At 40.3% G+C, this 19298-nt stretch overlaps 2 protein-coding genes across 6 annotated transcripts in view; one reads left to right on the forward strand and one right to left on the reverse strand.

Moving 5' to 3' along the window:
• Positions 1 to 19298, forward strand: part of TMEM50B (transmembrane protein 50B) — a 20938-nt gene continuing 1640 nt past the window's right edge. Inside the window, exons 1-8 of one of the 5 annotated variants that reach the window (XM_065650925.1) lie at positions 1 to 76; positions 7101 to 7276; positions 7889 to 8001; positions 9030 to 9097; positions 10160 to 10252; positions 10458 to 10515; positions 12862 to 12955; positions 13126 to 14376. In XM_065650925.1, the coding sequence (XP_065506997.1) occupies positions 7178 to 7276; positions 7889 to 8001; positions 9030 to 9097; positions 10160 to 10252; positions 10458 to 10515; positions 12862 to 12907 (477 nt within the window). In that variant the 5' untranslated portion in view covers positions 1 to 76; positions 7101 to 7177 and the 3' untranslated portion in view covers positions 12908 to 12955; positions 13126 to 14376. Of the gene's footprint in view, positions 77 to 476; positions 678 to 7100; positions 7277 to 7888; positions 8002 to 9029; positions 9098 to 10159; positions 10253 to 10457; positions 10516 to 12861; positions 14377 to 19298 lie in introns of those variants that run through there. The other 4 variants (XM_065650934.1, XM_065650908.1, XM_065650917.1 and 1 more) reach the window with 4 other exon arrangements.
• The window catches only part of IFNGR2 (interferon gamma receptor 2), a 13233-nt gene continuing 9396 nt past the window's right edge, over positions 15462 to 19298 (reverse strand). Inside the window, exons 6-7 of the mRNA XM_065650894.1 lie at positions 18490 to 18644; positions 15462 to 16579 (exon numbers count right to left, since the gene is read on the reverse strand). Coding sequence (XP_065506966.1) covers positions 16481 to 16579; positions 18490 to 18644 — 254 coding nt within the window. The 3' untranslated portion in view covers positions 15462 to 16480. The remainder of the gene's footprint in view (positions 16580 to 18489; positions 18645 to 19298) is intronic.

The raw sequence follows: 19298 nt of genomic DNA on the forward strand, positions 1-19298 counted from the left end.
CGGGCGGCCGCGTCGCTCGCGGGTCTCTGCCCCCTCACTCCCGCAGGCGGAAGAGTCTCGCCCAGGACTAGGGGGGGTACGTGCGGACGTTGCCTTCCTGCCGCTCCGCTGGCGGCGAGGGGCGGCGGGGTAGGGTGGAGGGGATGCGGATGGGAGGAGGCGGGGCGGGGTTTGCGTTGGCGGGAGGGGAGCACGGGGCACTCGTGTCCGGCGGCAGCGCGCGCGCCCTTGCCTGCTTCGGCTAACGGCCGTCGCGCGCCCCGGCGCCCAGAGCCGCCTCCCCGCGCCTCGCCGGGCCGCGACGGACCCGCCGCCGCCGCCTCCGCCGCGGGCAGCAGCGGCTCCTGCCCTCCACCTGCACTCGGAGCCCCGGGCGGCTCAGGGCTCCCTCCCGCGCACCCCTCGGTGCTGGCCGGGGGCAGCGCGAAGAGGCTCTGCGCGCCTCGGGCTTGGGGTGTCCGGCCGCTCTTCCCTGCCCGCCTCACGCCGGGGCCGTGACCTTCTGCCGTAGCGCGGCCTCAGGCGTGGGAAGCCACGGGCCTGTCTCTGGGTGCTGGAGGGGCTGGGGGGCAGCGGGGCCCGGCCCTCCCTGCCGCAAGGCCACAGTCGGGTCTTGCTCGTATGGTCGTTGTCCACATCTGGGAAAGGAGGCGGTGGTACTGAGCAGAAAGTTTGAGGTCCGTAGATGAAATATTTTTTAAAATTACTTGATTTTTCTAAGTAGCACTGCCTTCAGCGTAATGATTACTCTCCGGACTTTGATTGCAGCTTTGGGATTCTGCCTTACATTGCCCTGTCATGGCTTGAGCTCATTAAGTAAATATTGATGCACATGGTATACTCCTATGAGCTAAAATAGGCCTGTTGCAGAATCGGTCCTTTTTTCTGCCTCTCTGAAGTCTTCAAACTTTAGTAGCGCTGTTAAAGAATACTTGCCATAGACAGCAGTCGGGTTACTCTGGGGCGGAGCATCACGCAGATTTGTTTAAGGCCATTACATGTTTAATAGTTTTGCCACACAGCCTTATTTTTGTATAGTTCATTTAGAAGTTCCTTTCTTTTCTCCTGTTGTCTTTCTGTAATACTTAAAAACTAGACACTATAGCATTGTGCTATGGCATATGGGAAACTGAAAGTGAAACTGCATGTAATTACTGCAATGAGTGGTCTAAAGACCTCCCATTAAGAAATTGTGGTGGACTTCATAGAAATGTTCACAGAAGCTCCTTACAGTGACTCTGCCAAATACCTTTTCATAGTATTTGCACATGGGGAAAGTATGTGGCTTAAAGCATATTCTTATTGCTTGCTTGTGGAAGGTGCTGTCATCTTTGAGGAAAATAGGGTTTTCTTCTTGACTTGAAATTTCTTCTCTTCCTCCTGTCTATCTTTTGCTTTCTTCCTTGGAAATAGGAAGGTCCATTCTTTTTAGCTTGACTGTGTACTACTAGGGCCCTTGTACAGCTTTTATTTTGTGCAAGATTTTTGTATTTTTGTGCATCTACTTTAATATCTTGTTCAAATGAAATTTATTCATTTTGGGACACTGATGTTCAGATGAAAATTTTGAGCTTGAATTCTTGTGTTTTCATTTCACTTCATTTGTCTGAATAATATACTGGTTGTTTTAACCGAAATGCTAGCATCTACCAAGTATTATTTTTACAGTGAGTGTAAGTGTCCTTGTTAGTTCTTCAGTCACCAATTTGTTCTTGTAAGTGTTCTTGTGTTTCTGTTTATTGGACATGAGTGAGAAATGTTTCCTGAGAGCAGTGAGAGAGTCCGTCTGCCCTTGGAAAAGGGGAGGAGACAGATTGTAGGAAGGGCAATGAAGGACAGCTAGTGCAAGGGTTTTTACCTGTTGCGTTGCTGTGAAGTATGTGGTTGTAAAAGCTTAAACCAAGAGAGTGAGTTTTGTACCTTTATTTAGCTAAGGAAGTCAGCTAAAAGCATCTGTCTTCATCAGAGTTTTCCATCTGTGTAGTAGGATACATTTGGGCTAAAACTTCTGCATGCATACTTATTAATGCTTATGGGGATAAAACTTAGCGTAGCTCTTGTGGTCTTGTTGGAGACTCAGCTTCACAATGTCACTGGTCTTTCACAGTTGAAATATAGCTTATTATTTTCTTCCTTCTTTGCTCGGGGTGTTGAGAACTGCATACATATGGAGCTTTAACATAGACTCACAGAATGGTTTGGATTGGAATGGACCTTAAAGCTCATCTAGTTCCAACCACCCTGCCATGGGCAGGAGCACCTTCCACTAGACCAGGTTGCTCAAAGCCCCATCCAGCCTGGCCTTGAACACTTCCAGGGATGGGACATCCACAGCTTCTCTGGACAGCCTGTTCCAGTCTCTCACCGCCCTTATAGTGAAGAATTTCTTCCTGATATCTAATCTAAATCTCCCCTTTTTCAGTTTAAATCAGTTGCCTCTTGTCCTGTCACGACAGGCTTTGGTAAAAAGTCTATCTCCCATCTTTCTTATATCCCCTTATATATATTGAAAGGCTGCAATAAGGTCTCCTCTGAGCCTTCTTTTGTCCAGACTGAACAACCCCAACTCTCTCAGCCTGTCTTTGTAAGAGAGGTGTTCCAGCCTTCCCAAATGGGACATCTCTGGTTTTGTGGCCCTCCCCTCTGGACCCACTCTAACAGCTCCATGTCTGTCTTGTGCTGGGGACCCCAGAGCTGGACACAGTACTGCAGGTGGGCAGAGCAGCAGAATCGCCTCCCTCAACCTGCTTCTTGTTATGCAGTTCAGGATATGATTTGCTTTCTGGGCTATAAGTCTGCATTGCCAGCTCATGTCCTTTTTTCCACAGGGCCATTCTCAATCCATTCGTCCCCCACTCTGTATTCATACTGAGGGTTGCCCCAGCCCAGGTGCAGGACCTTGCACTTGGCCGTGTTGAACTTCATGAGGTTTGTGTGGGCCTACTCCTCAAGCCTGTCAAGGTCCCTTTGGATGGTGTCCCTTCCCTCTAGGGTGTCAATGCACCCCTTCCCTCTATCGTATTTAAACCAGTATTGTATAGTAGCTAAGTGTGCATTTAATAGCATGTGAGAGGGTGGCTAGCCTGTTGCGTTGGGGTTGGCTCTGTACTGTCAGTCCTTCCAGCAAGTCCGATAGGCACTATGCTTCCCTTTTAAATGAGAGCATGGAAAAACAGTTAATTGGACTTCAGGCTGGATTAATTGTTCTGGCATCCTGCAGTCTGTTTCCTGCTGTCCTTTTTTTGTGAAAACCCCACAGCCCTTATTTGTTGTGCTCTCTACACATGGTTGTGCTCAATTGGGTGTGCCTTTGATCAGAGATGGCATTGCCTTCGCAAAGACAGGAATACCCACAGGTTGATCATAGAGTGTAGACACATTCAGTAATGCTGGAAGAAATGGTGTATCACTGCTTTTTAGTCATGTATCTGCGAAGGCTGTACACATGTGAAACTACGTCAGTAGTGAGAGAAATGTGTGATTATTTTTACTGTCAAGGGGGGGGTCTCTTGAAATACCTCTGAAAGACTCCTTTGCAGAATTCCAAATGGGATCAGTTAATGTTTAGATAATCTTAAAAAAAAGGAAAAAAGGACAGCAGCATTAGTACCTCTGTTTCCTTGTACTGCAAGCCTGCTCTAGAACTAAGCTTTCTTTGTGAAATCAAAGCAACTTTCTGGCATTAGACACATGTAGAAATAATGCTACGCTTCTTGTGTCTGTGTCCTGTTGCAGATTCCCCACACCTTGTTTCTCCTTATTTGTCATTCCAGTGAAATGGGGGAGTTGTGTTTTCAGAGTCTTTGTTGCAGAGAGACTGCCAGCAGATAGTGTTTATCTCACCTATTCACATTATATAGGGTGCTTCTCTCCTGAGCACAAAGATAAGGTTAAAGCAAAGTTCAGGTTTGTGAGCCAGTATCAACCACCAAAAATGCATTTTCTGTTGAAATAATATGCTTTGGCAGAAGTTTCCCCTGCATCTTGGAAGGTATTAAAAAAAATAATCAACTTTTTCTGGTCTCCCTAGCTTTACTTCTTTGTCACTAATGCAGTTGTGAAAACTCCATTTGATATCAAATAAAATTAAGTATTCAGAGAAATTTTTGTCTCAGATTTTTGAAATGAGCAAAATGCCTCTGGTTTGTCACCTAATGTTTAAAAAAATGCTTCATAATTAAGACAGGTTTTTGTGTGATGTATGATATCCATAACGTTTATCATTACTGACTTTGCGAAGTTGAAAGGGTTTTACTAGGATAAATGCTAGGTTTTGGATTGGAAGTTGACTTAATTATGTTAACTGAAAAAACTAACTATATATCCCCTTAAAATCATAGAAGGCAATGATTTTTTTTCGTTTCAGCCTTTTAAACTAGAGCATTTTTGTAGCAGTAAGATTTCTTTCATTAAGTCATCCAAGAATTTAACAGGCTGTTTCTTAAGAACCACAGAAGTGTTGAGGTTGGAAGGCACCTCTGGAGGGCATCTGGTCCAACCCGCCTGCTCAAGCAGGGCTACCCAGAGCCAGTTGCCCAGATGGCTTTTGAATATCTCCAAGGATGGAGACTCTACAACCTCTCTGAGCAACTTGTGCCAGTGCTTGGTCACCCTCACCATAAGAAAGTGTTTCCTGATGTTCAGGTGGAGCCTCCTGTGTTCCTGTTGGTGCCTGTTGCCTCTGGTCCTGTCACTGGGCACCACTCAGAAGAGCCTGGCTCTGTCCTCTATTCCCTCCCTTCAGGTATCTATATACCTTGATGGGATCTCCCTGAACTTTATCGAGGCTGAACAGTCCCAGCTCTCCCAGCCTTTCCTCATAGGAGATAAGCTCCAGTCCCTTCATCATCTTCATGGCCCTTTGCTGGGCTCTCTCCTGTGTGTCCATGTCTCTCTTGTACTGGGGAGCCCAGAACTGACACAGCACTCCAGCTGTGGTCTCAGCAGTGCTGAGCAGAGGGGCAGGATCACCTCCCTCACCTGCTGGCAATGCTTTGCCTAATGCAGCCCAGGGCACTATTGACCTTCTTTGCTACAAGGGTGCATCACCGGCTCATGTTCAGCATGGAGTCTACCAGGAGCACCAGGTCCTTTTCTGCCAAGCTGCTTTCCAGCTGGACAGCCCCCAGCACAGGGTTGTTCCTCCCCAGGTGCAAGACTGGGCAATTCCCCTTGTACTTCATGAGGTTTCAGTCAGTGCATTTCTCCAGCCAGTTGAGGTACCTCTGGGTGGCATCCAAGTAGAAGGTGAAAAATAATTTCTGTTGTTGTTGACATATCTGAAATTGTTTTATTCAGTGGCTTTTCTTGACTTGATTTCTGAATTGTAATAGAACTTTACATTATGTTTAAAGGAGGTGATTTTATTTAGATATGTTAATACTATTTAAATGGCCCATTGTGGGAAAAATTCCAAAGGAAAGTTGAGCTTCGAAGGAATACAGCTTCAGTCATTCTGAAAATGACTGAGAGTGTATTTACAGGCAAGGTAATAACTTTGGTAGATTTGACATAACCACCGTTGTGTTCAGTGGAGAGAAGAAATAGCGCAGCATGTTTGTCTATTTGCTTTTCAGGGTGAGAACCGTGTAGTCTGTAGTGTCAACAGCAGTGGGAACTGAGATGTGTTTCAGTGTGGGTGGGCGAGGAGCTGGGAGGAGAAAGGAAGGGTTGCTGTGGGATGAGGAAGAGACACATTCAGGACTTGAAGAGGAACAAATGAAGTACAGATGGAGACATTTTAAGAGGGGAAAAGAAGGAAGGGCTATAGGAGCAGTTGTAAATCTGTAATAGCACAGTCTGTGTGGCAGTCTTGTGTAAAAGTTGTAGAAACAATAGGGATCTGAAGATTGCTAGGTAAAAGTGTGCTCTAGGAAAATAACTCTGGTTGAGGCCAGATACTGTACAAAAGTAAAATATTTTTGGAATTGAGTGATTGATTTTAGTCCTTTAAGGCAGTGTCATAACTATGGATGGTTTTCTGAAACTAGATTTGGGAGGACAAACCTTGTTATCTTACTCATAGGAGGTGGCCCATCTTTGTAGTGTGGGTAAACTCTGTTTGTTTATTTATTTTTATTTCACTTAATGTAGACTTCTAATTAACATTATTAACCAGAAAAATGTTCTACATCAGTCTGTCCTATAACATAACCCTAAAGAACATTTGTCTGTTGTTAGCCTTTAAGAACTGTCTGGAAATTATGTCAGGTTGGGAAAATACGGAAGTTGACAATATTGAAAGAAAATAGAATGGTATTAAAAGTGGCTGTGAGTCACTGCTAAATAGAAAAACTGTAAATCTTCTAACTTCTGATGTTCAAACTGTAGATGCTTATCGTCTTACAGTGTGAGAATAGATACATCATCTAGAATCTTCTATAGCTACTGTCTTACCAAACTGAGAACCATGTTGTTTTAGTAGTCACTTTGTAACGCTAATTAACTTTGCTTTCTGCTTCCTATATTTAAAGGTTTGTGTGATCTTCTCTTTGTGGAGCAGGACATTCTTTACCCTTGGTATTAGCTGATTCACTGTCTTGATTCCTTTTCCCCCTATGTTAGAAAGGCACTATATTATCTTATTTGGAGACTGGAAATATGTGTATCTTACGCAAGGTTCCTTGGCCTGACTCAAAAACCAAGTTCTGGTATGCGTGTGGAGCCCTGTTGTATGTATCTTACTATTTTTAACTGCTGATTCCAGAGAGAGGGTTATGGTTTGAAGGTGAAACTTAAGTTGAAAGATTTGCTTTTTCGCTCTTGCTTTTTTTCTTTTATTTTTGTGTTTTGTACCTTTGAACAAACAATACATTCTGTTTAATTTCTGTTTCAGATACAATCATTTATATGTAGTGCATAAGTTTTGGGTTCATGTGATGATTTTATTTTGTAATTCTGTTTGGAAGGTAGGTTGTTTGAATATAGCTCAATATAGAATCCACAGAGTATATGCAATACTTAATTCTATTTAAAAACAAAGCAAAAAACAAACCACAACAGCTAAACCAAAACACCACACATTGGAAAGATTGTGATGGTCGTCGAACATCTCAAGATTTTACTACTTTGTATTAAATGCATCTTTGGCTGTGTTTCAGGTATCCAGGACACAGTTGTTAATGGAAGAATTCATGTATAAGTACAAAATAAGAAAGGCAATCTAATCTTTGAGGAAATGGCAGGATTCCTAGACAACTTCCGGTGGCCAGAATGTGAGTGTATTGACTGGAGCGAACGAAGAAATGCCATTGCTTCAATAGTTGCAGGCGTATTGGTAAGTTTTGAAAGGATGTGAGTTGTGTGTTGAAAAACTTGGAAGTACAACAAAGTTATAGTTTTGTTTCATATATTGTGAAGGTTCATTCTTTAGCTGCACCTTAATCCAGTATATTTCTTTATACTTTTTAAAAATGTAATCGCTAGGCAGCTTTTTTACAGGTCTCATAGCTTTGCATTTCATCTGGTAATGGTGTATCAGTTCTGCTCTCTCTTCTTTGAAAAAGATTGCAATTCCTAGTGGATTTTTAGCATAATTAGTTGCATTACAACATCTGTGTTATACTACAGTTCGTGTCTTGAATGCATTTAGAATCTGGATTCTTGTTCTTAAAGCTGTACAGGGAATTTACCCATACACTGGTATCTAATTTGAATAGAAAATGTGACTGATTCCCAAATGCTCTTCTGAAAACATCAACATTAAGGTTTATGCAGAACTTGCATATCAAACAGATTTAGAGTCTGACTTAAAGCTAATAATTTTCTAGAATAATTTGTACTTGTTAAACGACAACTAAACCAGTGGTATGCATGAACATCTGCCATGTTTTGTCTGCCTGTCTCTGTACCCTTCCAGCCTCATAATACTGTTCTGTTTTATTTGTAGTTTTTCACAGGTTGGTGGATAATGATAGATGCTGCAGTAGTTTACCCCAAGCCAGAACAAATGAACCATGCATTCCATACCTGTGGGGTGTTTTCAACACTAGCTTTTTTCATGTAAGTGTATATAAAGGGAGTTATAAAATAAACATGAGCTGTTAAACATGGTTATTACTAGACAATATGGTATATGATAAAACTTTGAATCACTTGGTTATAAATTACTTACAAATAATCTTGTACTTCTCTGCATGGTAATGTAAAGGCCTTTTTTCTTCTAGCTGTGAACTTTGTTTCTGGTCTTAGTCTGTTCATTCATTGTTCTGTCTGTCCCTGTCATCTGTTTAGGGTAAATTGCTTTTCCTATACACTTTGACTGAATGTAAGAAAGCACATCTTCCTTTATGCTTTCTGTAATAAGTGTTTCAATTCTTAGATCAAAATTCCTGTAATGCTGCGCAGTTGCTTATCTTAATATAAAACATTTCATTGCATTTTCCTCTGCTTTAAAATAAGGTAGTAGTATTATAGCTATTTGTTATAACGATGCAAACGTGGCAAGCTTGAAGGAGAAGTAATAGCTTTTATTGAACCATACCATATCAGCGAGGAGAAAAAGATGCATTTGGATACGCAAGACCTTCTTAACACTTGGTATCTGAAAGTTTCTGTGTTCTTTTCCTCAGCAGTGTAACTCATTTTAAGAAATAGTATTGTCCATCCTTACAAGGTGTCTCTCACTTGAATATTTGTGGGTTTTGTTGTGAAGGAAAACAACTTGTATCATAATCATGAGAGCACTGTGTTACTGGCTGTTGTTATTCCTGTGAAGTGCCTTTAGATATTTTAAAAACTTAAACAGCCAGAAAGTGACCAGGAATATTTCAGTCACTGAAAAGGGCAATTCTTTCATCTTACAGGTCTGTTAATGTAAAAATTTAAGTAAAACTTATGAAAAAGTATGGGGTTTGCTTGAAATCCAGCTAGAATCGTTCCATTAAGGGACATGTAATAATATGTGACTGTACAGAATGCCAAATAGTTTTCCCAGAATTTGTTGCATCTTAAAAAAAAGCTAGCTTTTTACTTATAACTTCGAGTTGGTTTTCTAATAATCTGAAGTGTATACACTCTTTTGTTCCTAGGATAAATGCTGTATCAAATGCACAGGTGAGAGGAGACAGCTACAGTGATGGATGCTTAGGAAGAACAGGTAAATTAGTTCTAAAAATCATGTTGAGTTGAAAGACTGATTATTTAGGTGGTGTTATGTTTTTTCAAACTGGTGGTTAAATAATAATCAGAAGTTAAGGAGTAGAAGAGAAATTCTGTGAAGTTAATTTAATTACAAAAATAACAGTTGGAGGTAAGTAATATCTTCGTTTTAAAAAGCAAACTTGAAAAAATTGACTTCTGTGTATCTTGAATACCTAAACTTTCCCCTGCAAATCCTGTACAGCTGCTGAGAGAAAGAAACTTTGGCCTTGTGGTAGGCCATGGAACAGACATTCCTTAACAATGTCTTATTTTAGAACATGTCACAAACATCCTGTTTCCTCTGTATGTCACCTACTGTGTGGTGTCTGCAGCCCTGCTGTCCTCTCTCTGCTTTCATTCATAATTCTCTTACTGTTTCCCATGTGGATCCCAGCATCTGTTTTTGTGTGATTTGTAGAACATCTCACTAGAAATCTGGTAGGATTTACTGTTGTGGTTTTTTTTTTTTTTTTTTAAACTAGCGTATGATGGGTTTTTTGTGTGTGTCATAAATCAGCTCAAGAGAATCTTTGCACAGAAATATTTTTTTTCTTTGCCTTGAGTGAGGTTGATTGTTTTCAATGGCATCATCTTCCTTTTTCAGTAGGTAATGTCTAGCTATGGTAGATGTTGCCCATCTGAAAATACCTTTCTGAAGTAAACACGGGAAGTATCTATTATACGTACCCTAATAGAATATCATCTTTACCTTGGAAACACTGTAGCTTTGGCAAAGTACCTCATCATTGGTCCAAGTTGTGTTGAGTAGTGTTACAGGCATTCCCTACAGGTGAGGGGAAATTGTGTCTGCTCACTGAAATATGAGGAGTCCAGCTACTCTGTTTTACTGGAGAATACTAATTTGGGTTTATTTTGCTTTTGTCACAGAGTTTTAACCCTTTGCCTTTGTGCCTTCAGCAAAATAGCGTATTGTATCCTAATAGAGCAGTAGCTCGGATCATCTGTCTCTATGGATAATAGTCTACATCATTCTCAGAGGTCTTAATATTTCCTGCAGGTGCTCGTGTCTGGCTCTTCATTGGCTTTATGTTGATGTTTGGTTCACTTATTGCTTCAATGTGGATTCTTTTTGGAGCATATGTTACACAGAGTAAGTTAATTTATTTTCACATCTAGAAAGTACTGTTGCTGTCAGTCAAAAGGCAGAAAATCCAGAAGAATGAAAGTGTGTGGTCTGTTCTCATCAGAGCCATAGCGTCTAGTTTTGTAGCCAGGGAATAATACTATAAATTGTGTTTTAAATACACCTTCCAATACAAAAGAACTTAATATCTCCTTTGTTACTTACTTTGCAGACACTAACGTTTACCCTGGATTAGCAGTGTTTTTCCAAAATGCATTGATATTTTTCAGGTAAGTTATCTGGGCAAATTTCCCTCCTTCCAAAGGGGTGTCCAACTTACCTGCTTCCATACACATCAATGCTCCTGGAAAATAAGTTCTGAAAGCTGGAGGCTGACTCCAGGCTTGGACCTTCCACAAAGTGGAATTCACTGGTCTCAGTGCAGGACCCTCCATATTTCAATTTATTACCCACCCTGACCTTTACTTGAGGAGGGTGGCATGTAAGCCAAAGGGGCCTCTTGGGCTACTGAGTAAAGTGACATTGTACAGACAAATGATGTGTTAGTATTCAATGCATAAACTGATCACACTATTTCTAAACTACTACATTTTTTTTTCACTCTGCTACTTTTTTCTACTCCCTTTGCTCCAGTGCTTAGAAACTGTGTTTTATTTGCCCGTTCTCAGGCCGTGAGAGGCTCTTTATTCCCCTCATGCTCCTGTTAGTCCAGCCCTTTCTGATCTCACTGAATTTACAGTTCTGGAATGTGGATGACCAAGGATACAGACAGTATTCTTGATGAGATATTGTCAGTGCCTTTGGATAATGGCGAGAATGCCTTCATCTCTGTACTACACATACCTTGGCATATATCCTTACAGCACTAGGTGGGAGATCCTGTTGTCCTTTTCCTGGCTATTTCACACCAATGGCTCAATTATTGATAATTGATACACCTGGATTTGTTTTGACTGGATGAGCTCTCAGTTATCAAGAGTGATTGGTATGTTTTGTAATGTTACACTTAAATCAATTTGTTTTATTTTGCTGAATATCATTAAGTATATCATATGACATTTAGAAACTATCTGTAAGAAGTTTTTTTATATCTATAATGCATACTGCAATCCGTGAATTTTATTAATTAATGAAAGACAATGAAAGTATTAAATAGGGTAAGTTAGTTCCAAGATCTGTTGCTGAAAAAGTTCACATAACCTCCTATTTTGCAAGTTTTTACCCACTTAAATTACTGTGCTAACAATTTGCCTTCTAGTACCTTATCAAGTTGCAGCCAGCTAGATTGGCAGGCTTCACTGTGCTTCCCTGATTGGAAAATCAGCCGTGTTCTCGCAGAGAATAGCAGTTCCTAAATCTCTTCTGTAGCCTTGCACATGACTGAAATGGGATACTGATGCAGGCAGACATCTGAGAATAGTTTCACCATGCCTGAAATTTTTAGTCTTATTTCAGCAGTTTGATGAACTTATTTCTGAAGCTGCTTTTTGTTTCCGAAAGTGTCATTTCTTAGTTTCTATTGTATTCTGTATGTAGATATATTTTAGGTTTATTTGTTTTCTCTTGTCTTCTAAAACTTGTTTTCTAGGTATGAACTATGAGATAAATTATAGCCTTGGTATTTAAAAAAAATATATATATCTTTGTGTTTTACCCCACTGCACACTTTAGGCAGAAACATTTGAGGAGTCCATCTATCACCATAGACTCTTTTCCTTAACCCTCCTCAGTGTCCTTATAGAAAACTTTTGTTCCATTTGAATCAGATTCTCTTCCATCAGTGTAGTTCTGTAATGTCTGTATTCCCTGAACCGTGTGTCTCCTTCAGGACTTGTGCTTCAGCCCTGGTTGTGACTCCATCAGTTTTTTCAAGTGGTTTAACGTGCTGTATCAGTGGTTCTCTTCTCTAGTTAATCACCCAGGTGTCTAGCTTGTTATTGTTGTTCTCATTGTCAGTATTTCTCATTTCCCTCCCTCTTCATTCTCTTATGATTTAGTATGACTGTGCCCTTCTTTACCACCTATACGAAAAAAAAAAAGGTATAAAGATCAAAAAGGAAATCATGCTTGTCTTTGTTCCCTCAACTTTTTTTTTTGATTCGTGACAATTTGTAATTGCATCTGACCTTATAACAGGAATTTTGGAAATCTAATTGCAAGTTGCTTCTCACTTATCCACCACAGGATCAATATTCTTTCTGATTAGCTCGTAAAAATGTAATTGCTTAGATTCTCTGCTAGCATGATGCGTTATGTTCAGCTGATTGCCAGGTGCTCAGGTGAGACTTGCTGCTCTGTAACTCTGTGGATTGGTCCTAGAATGTCTTAAATACCAGAGATTTTTTTTTTTTTCGTTCAGAAGGGCAGCTGCTTGTACTGTGAGACTGGCTATTTTTTTATTTGAGCAGTTGCTTCAGCTGAATATTGTAGTTTTAGCAATGCATAGTAAATTAAATATAAGTACAAAACATAGATACTGACTTGAGTAGAAATTACAGTTACTGGGAGGATGTTGATTTGCAGTATAGATTGTATTAAATTATAAGGATACAATTAAAATTACCTTTTCTACCTTATGTATGGTCTGGTTTTATTTATTTTTTTTTTCCCTTTAGTACTCTGATCTACAAGTTTGGAAGAACAGAAGAGTTATGGGGATGAGACATCACATACAGCGTTGTCTATTCCATAGTTGCTACGTCGTACTATGTATGTAGATATATTTACATTTATTTGGTTTTGCTTTCTAAATTGTATGGAGACAAATTACAGTTTCTGGGATAAGCTCCCTCTTTTCACAGGACAGATTTGTGAATATGTACATATGACTGTATATATCTTAAAAAGGGAATGTCAGCCTGTCTTTCTGAAATCTTCAGGTTTATTTCTCCAAATACATGGGTTTCCATCAACTCCTAAGACTTGATCTTCCAAACCTTCACATGTGTCAGAGACCTCAGTGGAACTGTTGGTGAACAAGCAGGATAAAGCCCCTGTATCCTGTAAAAGGGGTTGCTGCTTTTACGCGTAGCTGAGCTAGAGCCAGTTTTGCCAGGGCTGACAGCAAGGGCTGCCTGTGTACCCAAGAGCTGTCAGCGCATGGATGTGACCCAGCTAAGCCTGTATTTAATGAGGGTAAATTCTATTGTATGCTTAGATAAGAGCTGATTTTAAGATTTTTGTATAACTGTTCAGAAAAAATATAAAGTAGCTATTTTTTTGTAAAAGGTTATGAGTTTTAAACAAGGCCCTGTATTAAGCAGGTTCTGCATGGCAAAATTGTTCTTGCTATAGCACAAATGACATCTGGTAGCACCACGGTCCATAGAATTAGTGTCATGTTGTTCAGTGTGATAGATATCAATTAGTACTCAAAGTATTTACTGATGTTAGAATTAAAAAAACAAAACAAAACCAACTGAACCCAGTCATACTCAATTTTCTTCAGGGGAAGCTTTTTGCTGATAAACAGTTATCCTGCTGCCTACTACCTTTTCTATCTAAAAGTGAAGCATTTCAGGTGGGGATATAGCAGATATATTTATTGCTAACAATCTTTCTTTGAAGTCATCGCCAGTTTTGGGACCGCTGTTTGCCCCAGTTAAAATATATTTATTTCCTAAATTTCACGGACACTTTATGGGAATGCTTCCATTATTGAAATCCAGTTTCTTCTAGCTGGGGTATACAGAAAGGGAGAATAATGATGTTTTACAGCTTTAGACTGATCTTGTGTATTGATCTTGCTGTTGGTGACTTCCTTCTCCTAGGAGTTCTATGCGGTTTTTAAAGCTTTTGAATCTACCTTGTGTCTAAAAGCTTTTATAACTTTCCATGTATTGAGATCGCTGACTAAATGGTATTAAACTTCAGAATGTAAGTGCTGTGCGTGCTCACTGCATACTGTTAGTCATCTAATTGCTCCCTCGTGGGAATCTCTCCAGTGGACAGAATATGAAGCCAATACTGCAGCTGAAATTGTGCTACTGGCTAGACTAACTTCATCCTGATTTCACCATCCTGCAGTGAGTTACAATGTATTCACTGGTGTTAATCACAGCTTTGTACCTAAGTTGTCTGTTGGGTTGTAATTTCAGAAACCTGCAATAAACTTTATCTTATTCTCAAAATAGTGAACTTCATAAGGTAATTGTACAGTAGTACTCCTTAGCTCACATAGTAGTGACCTTTAAGCAAGTCTTATACCAGCTAATAAGTAAAATCAAGGTTTTGTTTTCAGGTCTGTCAGTTTCTTGCTTCAGACTGGTTTTTTTACTAAGTGAGAAAACTAAGTGTAGCTTCTAACTACTCTTGCACTTGTGTCTTGCATGTGACATTTGAGCAGCACGAGCTGTGTTTGACTCTGGAAGATCTCTTCCCACCTGCTTTAATGCAAGTGCCCAGTTAAAAACCAGTTTTCTTAAGACCAGGGTGAGGGTTACCTGCATCTTCTACTAGAACTTTGCTTTCTTGCAAGTATTTCTTGCCCATCCCTTGGGTTTGAGAGCAGTGGAGTGATCATGCTCTCTATATGGCTGCTAAGAGAAGAGGGACAGCTTGGAGTCTGTGTCTTTTCTGTAGTGTAAGAACCAGTACGCATCATTCAGAATATCCTGAGATCCACTTTTACACCACAGGTAGTTGAAGCACAGGCCAAGGTGGATTTTAGGCAAAGCCTTGGCTTACTACAGTTGGCAGTTGTGAAGATAACCCTTGAGTTGTGTAACTGTAAGAAATACATAGTAACTACTCTCTCCAACAGAAGTTGAGGGTAGGGCTTTCTCAGCCAGTTGTATGCTGCATTGCTAAATGGTCACAGGAGATGTTTTATTGCCCTCTTACCGATGTCCTCTGCTATGCATTTAGCTTGTTCCTTTTGAGAGCATGTGGTTCTCCATTTGTTAACAGCACAGTATATAAAAAGAACATGAATGAACCTGAAGCAAGTATTATGGAGCTGACTTGAAAATTCTTACCAGACTTGAAGTTTGAGACTAAGTCTTCTGATAACTACATTGTTTTGGCATGTTGCCTAATTACAAGTGGAAACAATTACAAGAGGAAACAATCTAATGAAGTTTTGGAAAAAATGTTACAGATTTTTTCATGCTAGTCGTTATCTTTCCTGGAAGGGATGGAACAGCATTACCTCAGGTAACCCACAGCTCTGACAGTGACCAGGTTCATTAATTTCCTAAGTAACTTGAACAAGTCATTTGCAAATAAACAAGCATATTTATTTATTTTTTTAATAACAAAATGTATCAAACCCAGGAAAAAAGTCAAACAAATAAAAGCAATTTTTTCTACTACAGAAGTGGTTCATTGTTCTCTGTGCCACCTTCCAGCCCCCACAGGATTGTGATGTGAGGCTTAACTTAGTCTTCTGCTTTAAGGGACACAAAGCACAACTCTTGGTGAACTTTTTATTTGCAGGACTAATCTGACAGCAAGGGGTTTTTAGTGTCTGATAATTACTGATACATGTTATATAAATTCTCAGCAAAATTATTTTAAAGTTTGTTTTGCTGGAAAGAACAACTGTCTCACTGCAGGAGCAGATTAATGCTTCTCATGACAGTGGTAGGAGGCAAGATATTAAGAAGCCTGCCTTAGAGCACTTCTTTGCACAGGTTCACATGGGGGACAATAAAGTGCTATAAAAGTTATTTTTAGACTGCTGGTTTTATCTGAAGGGAAGTGGTGACCACAGAAGGGGCACAAACTTAAAATGATTCAGAAAAGCATACTGGGGTGGATATAATGCACATTGAGTACTAACACTGACTTCACAGATAAGGCAACAAACCAAAAGCCACTATAAAAGTAATTCATGATGCAATTATTCAGTCACTGAAAAAAATGAAGTTAATATAACCATCTGTCTGTCTTTAGGCAATTTAGTGTTCATTTCCCTTTCATGTTCTACCTTTTAAGTCTCTTCAGCAGAACACACTCACTGTTGTAGCAGAACAAAGGCTATTTAAACCAAGGCTCAGGGTCCACGCTATTCTCAGGAAGCAACCTCTCACTCAGGATTTGTCAGGGGCCACTTTTTGTCCAGAGCTCATTGTCTGTCCTGCCAGTAGCCACCCAGCACTGCTCATGGGCAGGAGCCTCTGCAAAGACTTGGTACAGGCACTCGCACCAGGGTGCTGCTGAAGTTACTTCACTGTTGCTGGAGATGCTACGTGAACGAGCTTGACTGTCCAAACTGCTGCCACAGGCTTGGCTTCATTCTCCGTGAGATACAACAGATAAGGAATCGTTGGGATCATCCTCAGTGTGATTGTTCAACCCCTCTAAAGCAGGCATGCTTGGGTCCTTCAAATACTGGAGAAAGCCAGAAACAACAGTTTAGATATCCACAAAACAGATGTACTAGAAATGACAGAGACAGAGCAGGTACCACCACCTATAGGTGAGTTGATTTAGACCAGAATTCCTAGTGAGAGCTGCTTAATATATTAATATATTCTATTCTGAATTTCTTTGAAACTACATTGAACAAGGAGGAAGTAAAAACCACTTTATTTCTGTGGGGAAAAAAAATCAATCATGTAAACCATCCATTTAAAAAAGTTAAAACAACATGTATTTCCCATTTTTTAATAAATGTTGGCTACTATTCTTTTCATGTAAGTTCAAGCAAATTCCTGCAAGTTAAGAACAAGCCACAGCAGAAAACATTTCTTTATTACACTGCTGGGGATACATCCTCCAACTGCAGGAATCCAGCAACTGACAGCTTGTCTAAAGTGCTGGTGGAGCAAACGAGATACAAGATTGTGCCTTGTTCAGTGTCAGCCAAGTCAGATCTGCATCTTGTTGCCAGAAAACTCTAGTGGCATTCTTCTCTTGTAGTTACTTTTTGCTTTGACTTCCCCTGTGCCCCGCTTTGATCCAAAATTAAGTCATCATCTTTACAATGAACACATGATCAAAGAAAGGAACATTAGAAAAATATGTAGGCCAGAGAAAATGCTTTCTGTTCCATCTGCCACCCCTGTGTAGTCTCCTTATCACTAAGATGATCTTGTGTTTCACAGGGAATTGGAGCCATCTACCATTTCCCGTACTGAACCAAAAAAAAATTCTGCATATTTACTATCTTCCTTTGTTTCTTATCAGTGTTTTGCCTAAAACCAGGCTCACTATTGTTCAAGAGTATCTATTTTTGCTGCATATTTTCCAGATTAATACAATCACTCCTTAACACATGACAAGAGACTCTATTCTTGCAAGTCCTTTGCATGAAATGCTGCGCTATTTTAGTACACTGTACAAAGATTTTTTTTTTTCCTGCATCACAGATGCTTTGCTTGATATGTAATACAACTGTCTCCACAAAATGACAGCCGAGGTACAATGAAGAGAAAAAATGCTGTAGTCAGGATGCTGTAGAAAGTCTGGGTTCATTCACCCATACTTCCATAAAAATCTGGAAAAACAGCTCCACAATCACAGAACTGCCATAGTACAACAGACTGACATGCAGATACATACAAGAAGATACACCTCAAAGAACCACAAACAGATACAAAGCTTTTAAACATATGGATTGTATGCTGAATAAGAACTTTTAAATCAAGAACTTTGCTTAGAAGACTACTTCCTGTTGAAATACTAAAAAGAGGAAGATGAACAGGACTGAAACAACATCATTTAGTACAAAAATGTGTGGGCTGCAAGGAGAAAAAAGTCCCAGGATGACTTTTTTGTCTGAATATTGCTAAATCTACAGGAATAAACAGAAAAAGCCCAAGAGCATTCCCCTAGGTAGTCCTTAGTCTTCAAGTCAGTCCTTGCTCTTAGAATGACCAGTGTTCTCTCCTCCACGTTCCATATATTCCATATATTTCTAATCAGAGACTTAGGTCCCAAGTACGTGTTCTGCAGCACACAAAAGCTTTTTGCTTCAAGTGAGCAACTGTTTCAGGCCTGATGACTTAGAGAAGCAAAGAAAGGAGTGGGCAAGGGGTAATCAAGGAACAGAGAATGTTACTTCAGTTTCACAGCAGGATTATAGCACCACTTGTATCTTAGTGCAGAGAAAACAAATACTTCTGTTCAGTAAAAGAGCAATAGAGCAGGAGATCATATATGAGAAAAGTAAGTTTACACTAAGTCAACAATTATTTTGATCTGTTATGCAACAACTAGTTTAATTCATATTCGCTCCAACATCATCACTGTCTTTTAGGGGAGGAGAGGGGGGAGAAAAACAAAATGTCTACACATACCTCTTCAAAGTGTGATGGGATTTCTAAAGGTGGCTGAAACCAATATTTAATTGCTTTGTGGTGTCTCCACAGAAGAAACAAACCAACTGTTGCCAGAGTTACAAAAGGTAACACCAAGGCTAATATTAGTATAAGATATCCAGTTTTGGTTGCCTCTGAAAAAGAAAAAAAACAAAAACACATTAAAAAGCCAACCCACCATATACATACAGGAGGTTCATATTTATACATCATCAAATGTAAACCAATATACAACAAGCTGAAATTTACTATACTTGGTAATCAAAGCATAATTTCCAAGGCTACGATCACAGCTCTACTATGGAGGAACCCTAACCACCTGCGTTCAGAACACCACCTGCGTTTTGCGATTCCACGTGAAAGTCACCAGCTCCCAGGAGCATTTTCCCCTCCCCACGCAGCCTAAGGCAAGCTGCTACTGGACACGCCAGCAGAGCAAATGCGGAGCTGAAGGAATCCCTGCCGGTGGTCAGAGGGCAGGCTGGGAATGCAATCTGTCTGTCCTTCCACCCTCAAGTTGTCAGCAAGGGCCATTAATGCAGGGGCTTCTCTTTCAGAACAGGCACCTCCTTCCAGCAAAGGGAGCAGCGTGGACTCTGACATCCCAGATCAGGAGCCTGCGATCAAGTGCTTTAACTAGGTCAATGCTACCCCAGGGGTCAGCTCCTGCGGGGCCTCAGAAAACTGCACAAGCAGGTGTCATCTACACGTCTTGCAGTGTGCTCAAAGTGTGCCTGTGTGTTGGTGATCACACGGAGACACTCAAGAGAGGGACAAATCCTTATCTT

This window comes from Caloenas nicobarica, chromosome 1 (assembly GCF_036013445.1).
Source record: "Caloenas nicobarica isolate bCalNic1 chromosome 1, bCalNic1.hap1, whole genome shotgun sequence".
NCBI lineage: Eukaryota > Metazoa > Chordata > Aves > Columbiformes > Columbidae > Caloenas > Caloenas nicobarica.